Below are 12,417 nucleotides of genomic sequence, written 5' to 3' on the forward strand. Positions count from 1 at the left end.
CAATACCTCAGCCCAAAGTCCTCCCTTTATACATACTTTAATAGACTATCTCCACTAACCCCTTCAATAAGAGGAAGCCACTTCTAATATTTTATTTGGCTTATGCCAGATGATTTTATTCAGCTCAGAGGCGACACCATACACAAGGGTTTAATGATTAGTCTGCACACTTTTTCTACATTATTACTAAAGATTAGTAGTATTAATAAAGACAAAGAAAGTACAGAATATTTAAAGGTTTTTATTTACATTTCACAGATACAGGTACAGCCTGTATGACAAAAGCAACCATAGTGTCACAACACCCACTACTCATCGGCCTTCAACAAATAACCTCCTAATTTACCTTAATTTTCTAAAGAAAATAAATACTACATAGTGTACTTCTTTTTTTATTAAATACAGGCAGTCCCCGACTTACGACAGGGATACGTTCCAGGACCCTGATAGTAATTCGATTTGCTGGTAAGTCAGAATAGTGTTAATTCCATAAGTTACGTTAAAGTACAATCCTGTCCATACAAAACAACAATAATATCCCATACATAACAAATAAAGTAAATACTGTAAATAAAGTGATGATAAACGACATAGAATAATGAAAATTATGGGAAAAAATGAGATTTTAATTACAAATTTTTGCGATGAATATATTGGGATCCCAATCTTAAGTGTGGGTGTTCGTATGTGGGACGGTCGGGGACTGCCTGTACCTGTCGTTCATTCACCATAAATAAAAATTATCCTTATCTATACAGTAATTTACCTTACAATAATATAATTATTTGAACTTTGCATCTTCATGTTTCTATTATCCTTTATAATAGACCTAAGATAATTATTTTATGGCAAAATAACTGAAAATATTTGAACACCTACTTGATGTTGGTTATAAGGCTCCTGAACCTGTACCAATAACAATATACATCTATGACTATGTTTTACACCCAAAATAAAAAGATTATCCTGTATTTCCACATATCGTTATACTGTTCAGTAAAACCTCACTGAGGAGGACGAACTGGAGGGGGAGGGGTGTCTGGGATAAGAGGTTGTCCACCTTAGAGCAAATTTTTCCAAAAAGACCACCATTTAAAAAAAAAACGAGTACAATACCAATGCATCCAAGTTTTATGAAAGAAATACAGTAAGTCCTCACTTAACGTGGTTTCGTTCCTGAAAACCGTGACGTTAACGGAATCAATTTTCCCTAAAAGAAATAAATAAAATACGGGAGTTACGTTCCCCAGCCTCCCTTTGCCCCATAAAATACATTACATATTCATAAATTTAATGGAATTTTTATTGAAAATAGTATATATTATACATCCAAAAAGATAAATAAACTACAGGTAAATCATTTTGTATTGTATTCACTGATGGGCGGAGGTGGAGCGAGTGTGTGGTGGGCAGTGGAGAGGAGGAGGGTGGTGAGTCACTGAGACCCGGAGGGTGGCTCCTCCTCCCGCTATGACTGGGTGAGAGAAGGTGATGCATCGTACAAAGTAGTCCGTGACGACATTATACCGAATCAGCGGGACGTTTGAATCATGGGTATCTAAAGAAATGAAACGTTATAACAAAACAATGTTGTCGGGGACAACGTTAAATGAGGACTTACTGTACATGTTTTTTAATAAAAATTAATTAAAAAAAGTAATGTACATAAAGTACTGTACACTTACTTTAGCTCACTGATAAGGTCTTTGGCATAACCTTCTCATCACCCTTATGGAAGCCAAACACTTTCTTAGGGGCTATGGTTATTGTTTAATATTTCAATAATAATGCAAAAAATATGAATGCAACTTCAGCCTATGGTGAATGTACTAAATGTATAAAAACAATAAATAATTAAATAAAAAACACTGTATTTTACGGTAGGGAGTATTTAGGAAAAAACTTTTGTGTGTATTTTCCTCCTGTGGCCATAGTTTTCTTAAAATAATATACAGTACTGAATACACTATCAGGAAATGTGAGGAATAAATAAAAATAATACCAACAAAAACTACTCTATCGCCAAATCAGTAAATAAAAGCCAAATTAAAGTCCAACACAGTCGCCATCTACATATACTCCCCCGTTTCACCATAGTAACAAACATTAGCTAGGACGCCAATTCCCTAGCAACGCCCCCCCCCCCCACCTCTACACTCTGTGACCGTCTTCCCCTTCCTCACTCAGCCAGTTAACTCATGGGCAAAGAAATGTATACAGTATTCCCTTTATGTTTTTGCCCTTAGGACAATTATTTCTTTTACTTTTTTCACAATATGTATGTAGGATGGTGTGTGCATGTAACTGAGTAAAAATAAATGAATTAAGTTAGGTTTATCTACTCAAAATTAAGAGTTGAAAACCAACTAAAACACCACAGCTTGGCCCAGTAGCCTGGTGGTTACAGTGACGAGTTTAAACTGGCTACAATGCCATGATTAATCACTATTAAGTACTATTATATCAGTAAATACTAATAACAACAGTAAATCCAATGAAATATGGCAGGGAGGGATATAACTGCAGACGACGCTTTATCTAGTGGTCAGTCACTCGCTCCCGTTGCCAGGTGTACAGTACGTATGAGAGAAATACATATCTTGTAGTCTAATTTCAAAACAGTGATGGGCACAGTGATAAACAAATGATAAAAGCCAAGCATTTACCTATGATAATATAATAAGAAGCATTGTATCATTACTAGAGTGAATGAAATAATATTCCCCAAAACAACAATGATAACTCTCGGGCACCTGTGTCCCACGCACTGATGCCTTGGTCCCTAGAAATTTTGCAGACATGTCATCGGAGGACAAATTTTGTCCTAATTTCTTATTTACTTTTTACATTATTTTTAGGAAAACAAATTTGTTCGGCTTAAGCGATATCCGCCTTAGCGGGGTCCGCCTTAACGAGGTTTTACTGTATTCACAAATGACTACCAAATACTGTATAAAAATAATTCAGGGTAACAAAATAAATCCATCTCTTCCACTGACACCAACACAACATACACCTTCACTAGTTTGTCAATGTGAATGTCAAATAAACATAATTTGTCTATGAAGAAAACTGTAAAGGGGTTGAAGCCATATCAGAATAATGTTCTATAATTTACCAAGTGAGGAACTGACTCTGAAATCTCTTTATGAGCCAGCTGAGAAGATACTACAGTACAGCACAACAGAGCCATATTATCATGGGAACACTGGTAATGGTAAAACACAGACATCTTCCATCTACAGTATGTACACCAATCCATTGACTTGCAGATGGAAGACAGCTCTTCAAAGATATGGATGTTGACATTTATGATTAATACAGTAAGACATAAAGGAATTTAGCCACTTGTGCATGGGGTCCCCTCTCAGCTGAATAAAATTATCTGGCATTGACCAAATAAGACATTAAAAGTGGTGTCCACACCACAATGTGGATCATCTTTAATCACAAATACGGATTTTAAGATCAACCCCTCATTTATGAGCTGACACTGTGGACTGCACAGAAGCCAGGTATGACATGAAAGGAACAGCTATGAGGGCACTTGTTAGTCTTACATATAATGCCCAATTCCCACTCTGTATAGGACAGTTGGTGATAGAAAGAGCATCCAACTGTAAAACTTGTGTAAAATTTGCCTGGTGGTAATCAGAACACCATGTCATCAGGTAATTACTGTCAACCCATACAAGTGTGGAAAATGGGCATAAAAGTGACAATGATGCTGGCTCTACCCACTGAATCTCTCACATCACATCATACAGTATCAATAAAATCATATACGTATAACAAATGACGACTGTGACTAAGTGAAGAGCCAGATGAAAAAGTACATTTTCTTAAGTGCACTTATGAGCTACATAGCTGAGCTTTACTACAAGGGACTATTTACCCCTAGTAACAAGTTATAAAAAATAATTCATCTGCAAAATTATGGGCAGCTTTATATTATATTTGTATGAAATTAAACTTAGAAAGCTAGTCTTGAATGCAAGACCTTCTTTCAGACCTTATAAGTTACTGTTGAGATCAATTATAGATCTTTAATATTACATCAAAAATCTCTGATCAACAAGAGTTTTGTGAACCACATTCTTTCTTCCACCTGTGTAGCGAATTTTTTTAACTAGGTACGAAAAAATGAAAGTTACAATGGCTGCCAGTACAAAATCATATGAAGTTAAATCAACAAATGTGAAAAGTAGCATCTCAAACAACACAAAAGTTATCTCGTGCCCATAAAAGAGAACTCGATCAAAGGCATGGTTGTTATTCCTAAAGAAGAGACATCTGTCGTCTGCCTCTTGAAACTCAAGATCTAAAACACTCTCCAAAAAAAGCTTTTCTTTAACAATATAATCCAAATCTTTAAGAGCATGCTGGAGAAACATGTCGAAGAATCTTTTCATGATTTCATATGCTTGAAAGCTTTGTTCCATCTCTTCAGAAGCCATTCTGCCTCGACCTACTGGCCTTCTTATACCTGCAAACCCATGCACAGGCTGCAAAATGGTATCATACTGCTCTCTAAACTTATAAGTAATAGCCACTTCAAATATCTGGCATTCACTAGAAGGCTCAAGACCTCTATTCCCACACAAGTCTTCTTCTTCTTGTTTCATTTGTTCATATATGGACTGCATATCAACATCAGCATAACCATGAGCAGAGCGGCCATGAATGTAATAGCCATACATTTTATGCTCTAGAATAAAAATACTTATGTTAGCAATGGAACAAAGATCAATAAACTGTTGGAGTTTGTTTTCAACATAACGTTCATAGAAGGCAATCTTAAAGATCCACTGTACAGCAGCAATAACACCATACACTGATATACTGAGGGCAAACCTGCACACATAACTCTGAGGAGAATTATGGCTTTCATTGTTAAGAATAAACTTACTATTGGGATCAGCGGTGGAAAGATTTTCAAATCCAATTACTTTCAAGAAGAAAAGAGTAAAGAATAACTGGCAGCCCACATCTATTCTTCTGTAGGTTTGTAGTTCATTCCATTCATTGGCTATAAAATAGGTTCTCCATATGCTAATTGGCTGCTCTGTTTTTGCCTTCCCGTCATCCTTAAGATTTGTAGACAACTGTGGATGAGGAATAGAATTTCTTGCCCTCGGTTTCTCCCAGTCAATAATGAACATATCAAGAGTAATCTGAACATAAACTATTTGAATGACTTGAATAAATTTTAAGAAACAAGCAGCTGTAAGATATTGTTTAATAAGTAATTCCTGATTTTGAGTTAAGAGAAAGGAATGCACGACATCCTGCCTTTTGAAGAAGATCGTCCAATAGAAACAAGCAAAGAAAACAACCAGGAAGAACATGTTGGCAAGATTTCCACAAGCAATTACAATAAAGTGATAAATGGTGAGCAAATCCAAGCCAAGTTTTCCACATCGTCGAGACCAACTCCAAACTGCTACCAGCGACCATAGGGCAGCGAAGGCACTCATCACACCGATGGCAATGGATAAATCTTCACGGATTTGGGAGAAATTCATAGTATACAATACCTTTATGGCAGTCTCCACCTTGTTATTTGTGTTGTAATATTCATCAGTAACTTCACCATAATTTATTTTTATCACTGGAGGGTAAATCAAACCATCTCCTTCTCCCTCACGCAGCCGGACTATTATTTGAATGTTCCGAGCGTATCTCACAACTCTGGCTCTATTCTCCTTATCCTTAGTGTTTAGTGAGAGAGATTCCTTCCCACTGAGGTTGTCAAACAGGAAAAACCTCCTTGTAAGTTGCCATTTTTTCTGACTTTGTTGATTCACTGAAGATCCACTTTCTTTATAATTTTCATTAAGAACTGGAATGGCATAAATCATATGCTCTTCATCATCATAATACTGTAAAAACACATCATAAAACTCTGTGGTATACTTATTCCATAAGTCTTGAACATTTATGGAACAGCTCTGAGAAAATGTTTTTCCAAACTGAACAACATCACTCAGTTGGAAATCAATAAAAGGACAAAGGGTTAATACATCTTCCAACCTTCCATATGCCAGCAGATGACCCTCAGCTGAATACTTTGCTACAGTAAAGTTAAGTTTGAAATTAGGATTGTCTTTTTTAAAACTGTAGTGTGTTTTCAATCTGGCTTTAGAGAGATAGATGTTTGCTTCTCCTTCAGGATAATACAACCAAGGGACATGATCTGGTAAATTAACAAAATTATCCCCAAATTCTTCTCTATAATACTCACAAGCATTGAATTCATCATTAAAGTTAAAATGCAAAAGAACACAAATATTGCTCAGAAGCTGACAAGCTGATTTATTTTGATTGAATGTACATGAATGAGCTGCCATTCTATAGTTAGCTTCCAAAAAAGAAGACTGCACTTCTTCCCCATTATCAAATTTCACAACATAACAACTCTTCTTATCTGGGATTTTAGAAAGCTCTGACAGTGGTGTGCAGATGCCACCAAGTTCAACATGAGTTTTGGGACATGTGCAAGAGTCACCACTGGCAGTATAGAAAGATGAATGACATGGAATGCAATCCTTTTCTCCTGGAACAGTATCATTGGTACATTCTACACAAGACATGCTACCTAAAAATGTTCCATTCAGAGTTTTATCAACCATAACAGAAGTCTTGGAGCAAGGGTCACATTCCTGGGTAGTGTCATTATAGGAGGAGGATTCATGACAGGGAACACAACTTCTTTTGTCTCTAGAGGTGACATATGAGGGAGGACAAGCCTCACATTTAAGATTATATCCATTAATAATTGACCTAAAACCAGGCTGGCAAGTACAGGTGTAGGGATCTTCCACAGCAGTCTGATTTAATGGGCAACTCATACACTGAAGACTCACTTCATCAAAATATTCATTATCAGTGCACGACTCAGCCTCTGAAAATGTAGTAAATTCACGATTACGAGCACTGGAATGATGTATAGCTAATAAGAGCAATGTACAACATGACACCTTAAATAAAAGTAACATGTTTACAACCTTCTTCTGTTATTCTTTCAGTTCATGACACTACACTGGTTCTCACCACCTTGTGCCAGTAGCTACTTATATCTTGTGGTGTGTATGTTGACTTCATACTGATTACTGTAGTCCATCTTTTAATGCCCATCTTCTGTGTTTATCTGAAAATAATTAATACTGTACACAACATACTACATATTATTATTATTATTAAAATAATGATAATAATAATAATACTATAATAATGGATGCCCAAAGTGTTAGAGATTGGCCGGCCCTAAGGCCACCTAGGCATAATTTGTATAAGATGTAGATGCTGTCACCAACATAAAAACCGCACCCTATGTTAAAGAGCTGTATGACCCAGTGTCAAGGAATAATTCAAGAACAGACAATTCACCAACTGCACTGGCTAACAATTACCCCAGAACATGATCTGCAAATCGATTAACATCCAGGTTCCCAATTACTGCTGCACAGACAGAGGTAAATGGCACAAAGAAACTTGCCCATAGAGGTAGTTTCACCCTCCCCAGGGATCGAACCCGGGTCCACTCACTTGTGAAGCGAGTATGCTGATTATTACACCACAGGTATAAACTATATATATATATATATATCACTTCAAAGGATAGTTATTATGGCACTAAACAAGCCCTGAAGTGGGTACAGGTATTCCACTCAACACTTAGGTAGCAGAAATTTGAAAGAAAAAGTTATATTTCCAATTTGAGGATTTCAATAAAAACTCCATATATCAGCATTCAATAAGTTAAAACAAAACGGGATAACTGTTATATTTAAATAGTCGGCAGGAGCTAAATCATGAGCAAGAACTCGACAAGCCGGCCCAAACTTGGCAGACCTGAGCATCAGTTTATGTGTGCCTCTCATCACGGGTAAACCTCCACTCGTTTGAGGTAACCTACAGAGCCATTATTTCACTCTTCTCATGGATTTACTAATTGTCTGCCTCTGCAACATCTTCTAAGATGGCCTCTACCAAGAAGAAAGGCAGACAGCTAAAAATCTTGCCTACTGAACAGACACTGAAAGTGCTTGATTGTATATATATGCTGATGTCTCTGTAAGTATAATATGTGAGGAGCTTAAAACCTCCTCCGCCTTCTATGACATCATGTCTTCTGGCAGTGATTAAGTGTCTGTGAAGTGTTACAGTACATATAATGTTCAGTGTTACCTAAGTATGAAATGTAGTCTTAAATTTATCAGAACAATAATTTACAGTGTCTGTGACGTGTTATTGTTATGTATAAAGCATACAGTATTGTACATACAGTATTGTTAAGGTTATCGGAACAATTTACTGTACTGTACAGTGCCTGTGAAGTGTTGCACACAATACAGTACAGTTCACCTGCCTCTTATAAGCTCATCAAGAAATCACCCCTGGCTGTTGGTAAGAAACTAATCCAACTCAGCCCCACGAGGGAGTTTTACTATATTAATACAAAATCACAGTAACCGACATAATTTAACTATAGCTACTTAAAACTTACATATTAACACAAAGGACAATACTATGCAATATTTCATCAAGGATAACACAGATATTTCAAAATGTTTTATCATTGTCTCTAAGAAATTTAACTAGTTACTGTAGGACATTTCACCATAGAACATAAAAGGCCTTCTTACCTCTAGAAATTGATGAAAATTGCATGAGGAACGCCACATGTTATAAATTCTATGATTTCGTTCAGCTTCAATTAACAGAAGCGGGCGGTGCTGCCAATCAACGCCATAATGTCTTCTCGGTGATCACGTGTAGAATAGCAGCAGCAGTTCTAAAAAAAATTGTTCTTGAAGATTTGTTTTGGTTTGGTTTTTTCAAGGCAGTATTGTAGGTTAGGTGAATGTAGCATTTTAGGTTAAGTAAAGGCAGCATTTTAGGTTAAGTAAAGGTAGTATTTTAGGTTAGGTAAAGGTAGTAGTGATATCCCCGTTAGCCGGAACAATTGGTGCAGAGCACTTCCGGGAATGAGAGATTTCCGAGTAACGAAACGACTCTCTCAAAGCCGGAAAAAATCTCTCATCCCCGAAATTTTCCGGGTAACGGAAAAATGTCCACGGAAGTTCCAGAAATTGCCCGTTTCATCATCTCTCGAACCCAGAAAAATATCCCTCATCCCCGGAATTTTCCAGGTAACAGAAAAATAGTCTCAGAATTTCCAGAAAATGCATCTGATTATTATCTCTCAAACCCGGAAAAAAATCCCCCATACCCGGAATTTTCAGGAATTTTCCAGGTATCGGGAATTTTCTTTGGAATTTTCCGGAAAATCTGCCCCTTGGAAAATTGTTCCCAAAGTCGGAATTTTCAGGAAAATTCCGGCTTTGGAAACGATTTTCCGAGAAAATTTAAATTCCGGCTACCGGAGAGTTACGGGTTTGAGGGATTCCGGCTAAGGGAGATATTACTGTATTTTAGATTAGGTAAAAGTAGTTCACTGTAAGGTAGCTGATTGCCTGGGGAACGGACATGCAGAGAGTCTCTACAGTTCTTTAGTATATTGTATTTAAATTGTGGTACAGGTATTTTCTAGGATAATAACCTTCCTGTGTTAATCTCTGATAATTTCAACAATTAGGGAAGCATACAGATCTAGCATGTGAACTGCACTGCCATCATAATTATCATAAAGAGAACCCCCCCAAAAAATATATACAAAATTTCAGCAACATCTTCACCCAATTGGTGATGTCACACGACAATGGGGAGTTTACACAGTTGAACTTGTACATCATGTTCATGTTCCCTTTACAGGCAAATATTTGCTTCCCCAAATGCAGAAATTATCAGATATCAACACAGAAAATGATTTATCCCTTAAAATATCAGTAAATAAATATGGTTGATAAAATACTTGTACTGAAGAACTGAAGTGATTCTTCGCCTGTCAACCAATCAGCTACCTTGCTACAAACTGACCCTAGGCCTCAGTTGCAAGGTTTGAGTGAACAGAGTACAGTACTGTATAGGCTAAGTTGGTTAGGTAGGATAGTTTGGTTAATTTGAGAACCATATAGTATTATATAATAGAATGTAGCAATATCTTGTATTTCATGAACATTAACACTTTTCAGGAGTTGCCATGAGGGATCATTGATAAGTAAACTACCTAACATAACTAATAAAACCAAACTTTGCCTTAAATAGCTGCTAGTAATACCGAGTTTCAAGATTAAATAAAAAAAATAAAAAATGAAAACACCCAATTCCAAGATACCCCAATATGAAAACCACGGCTGGTAGACCTTACTGTCCTCTCAGTACACGAAGATGTAAGTAAGCATAAGAGCTACCTCAACACAAAATACTGCTCGTGCATTATCCATAAATTTCACTTATTAAAAAAGTATTTATATTTCATAGTCAAATATCCTCACAGATGTTCTTTGGATGATAGGGGTTATAAAAATTATATGACAATGCACAGAACCTAATAGAAACTGACCTAACCTTACCTGGCTTCCTATCCGTCCCGACATTTTAAGCAAAAACAACTCACATCAATTTATCGATTTCTGGTACCAATGAAAGCAGCTGTCTTGAAGCGGCATGGTGCAATGTGGATGTGTGAGTACGCTCCGACTAAGCGGCTCGGTTGTTGCACTGAAACAAACAAAGAGCGGATAACACGAGAGGGCACGGCAGATCTTTTGGTGGAATATTTACGGTAAATAATTTTTTGCTAATTTCTAAGAACATCACTACCACCGGAAGGCTTTGTTTAATTTCATAGATGTTCTTATCATTACAGTAATAATTATAAATGAGGCAAAAATTTTTTTTTTAAATACTCTTATTTTTTTTTATCTATCTACGATCATAAATCACCTGTAGTGAGCAGGGCATGAAGGACGAGGGAAATTGTGGGGGTAAAACACGGTGAAAAACTGATCATATGACACAATAATGATGTCTTACACCTGCTTTATGCGTGAAGAATTTATTTATTTATAGTAAATACTCCTCTGAAAAATCTGTTGAGTTAGCGCATTGTCGACTGCTCAGTACATATGTAGTTTACAACTGACCCGCTGGGTCCGAGCATAATCTCACGTCCACAAAAAAACATAAAATTACACCATGACGCTTCAGCAAAGTTACTTTCATTGGTCCCAGTTATCAAAATAAGTACTTTCTCTTTATTTAGTGGATGTTTTTCCGTGACTGGCTAAGTTCCTACTTAGCCAGTTTCCCGTGAGTGAGCTCTGATTGGTTAAGTAATTTCTGTTTAATATTACCTGGCTTTGAAGTTAGGTAGTCTAGGTAAGTTTCTTTGGTTGGTTAGGTCAGGTTCTATTGGGTTCTAGTAAATGTCGCCTCTTTTAAAATACTTACTATAATGACAATAACATTTGTGGAAAATCTGAAAGAAATCAAACAACTCTTTCTAGTATAGTGCAGTACCAAGCATGCAGAGACATCATTTTTGTCATTTGATCAGATTTTTGCATTGTTTAACCCATAATTTTCCTCAACATATATATACCCTGTCCACTACATGTGAATTATGATAGTAGATAGAAAAAAATACTTATGATTAGAATAGTTAGTACAGTATAATTATTCCCATCATCCAAAGAATAGGTGGAAAAATTTAACATAATCATACAACTCCTTCTGGTCTTAGCCCTCTGCTCTAGTATTACCTAAACATTTAATGAGGACAACACATTAAGTAGCAGCAAATATTACTGTAATACCAATGACCGATATGATCTCTGACGTTCATATCAAAAATAATACTTTATCTTGTTTATCTTCTCCATTTTGTTTTGAATAATTTGTAGCTTGGCTTTAAGTATGTTAAATTAAAGAGAAAACATCAACCTAATACACATATCAATAGGATAATACCTCAACATACCTGACGTTAACATCCCTCAGCTTCCTCCAGTGTTTACAGCTTAAGCTTCACTGTCAGGGTTGCCAACTCGGGTTTTCAAATGTCGCTAGGCTGGTACCTAAAAGTAGCTAAATGTCGCTAAATCTTCCATGGAAAGTCGCTAGCTATTATTCCCAAGTTTCTTGAATGGTAAAATTGTCTGTCTCTCTGCACTAAACGGCTCTTCTGCTTTCTTGTGTTTTTTAGTGTTTTTGTGTTTTTCAATGTCGCACAACTTAACAGACAAAGTACACTTGCAAAATTTACAAAATCCTTTTTTATTATCTCCTGGCACCTCCAGAAGCCAAATTTTGTATCTGTCATCTCTGAGCCATTCCTTCCTAAATCTCTGGGAATACTGTGGCTTACCCATTTTCCAATGGGACTATGAAGGGTTCAAATTAATAAACAGCATGCAAACAAGCGGAAACTTTCCTTGATGGTTTTTGTCAAAGCGGGTGAACAGTGTCGGGGCAACTGTATGGAGTCTATGGGTCACCCATGGTGGACGC

The 12,417-nt window shown here is 36.5% G+C and overlaps 1 protein-coding gene across 5 annotated transcripts; it reads right to left on the reverse strand.

Moving 5' to 3' along the window:
• Nucleotides 1–228: 228 nt before the first annotated feature.
• Nucleotides 229–11,972, reverse strand: LOC121868516 (meckelin-like). 5 transcript variants are annotated; one of them, XM_042369182.1, is made up of 4 exons: nt 11,888–11,972; nt 10,523–10,626; nt 8,649–8,797; nt 229–7,150 (listed from the first exon to the last, which is right to left on the reverse strand). In XM_042369182.1, the coding sequence occupies exon 4, from the start codon at nt 6,996–6,998 to the stop codon at nt 4,053–4,055; it is 2,946 nt and encodes a 981-aa protein (XP_042225116.1). In that variant the 5' UTR covers nt 6,999–7,150; nt 8,649–8,797; nt 10,523–10,626; nt 11,888–11,972; the 3' UTR covers nt 229–4,052. The 5 variants fall into 5 exon arrangements, with proteins under 5 accessions (XP_042225116.1, XP_042225119.1, XP_042225117.1 ...); XM_042369185.1 differs by having other exon boundaries at nt 10,479–10,626; XM_042369183.1 differs by having other exon boundaries at nt 11,878–11,943.
• Nucleotides 11,973–12,417: the final 445 nt, after the last annotated feature.

This window comes from Homarus americanus, unplaced genomic scaffold (genome assembly GCF_018991925.1).
Source record: "Homarus americanus isolate GMGI-L3 unplaced genomic scaffold, GMGI_Hamer_2.0 scaffold59495, whole genome shotgun sequence".
In the NCBI taxonomy this organism is placed as follows: domain Eukaryota; kingdom Metazoa; phylum Arthropoda; class Malacostraca; order Decapoda; family Nephropidae; genus Homarus; species Homarus americanus.

Coding starts and splice junctions, on each gene's coding strand:
- LOC121868516 (XM_042369182.1), bottom strand. CDS start 6,998: ATGTTACTTTTATTTAAGGTGTCATGTTGTACATTGCTCTTATTAGCT.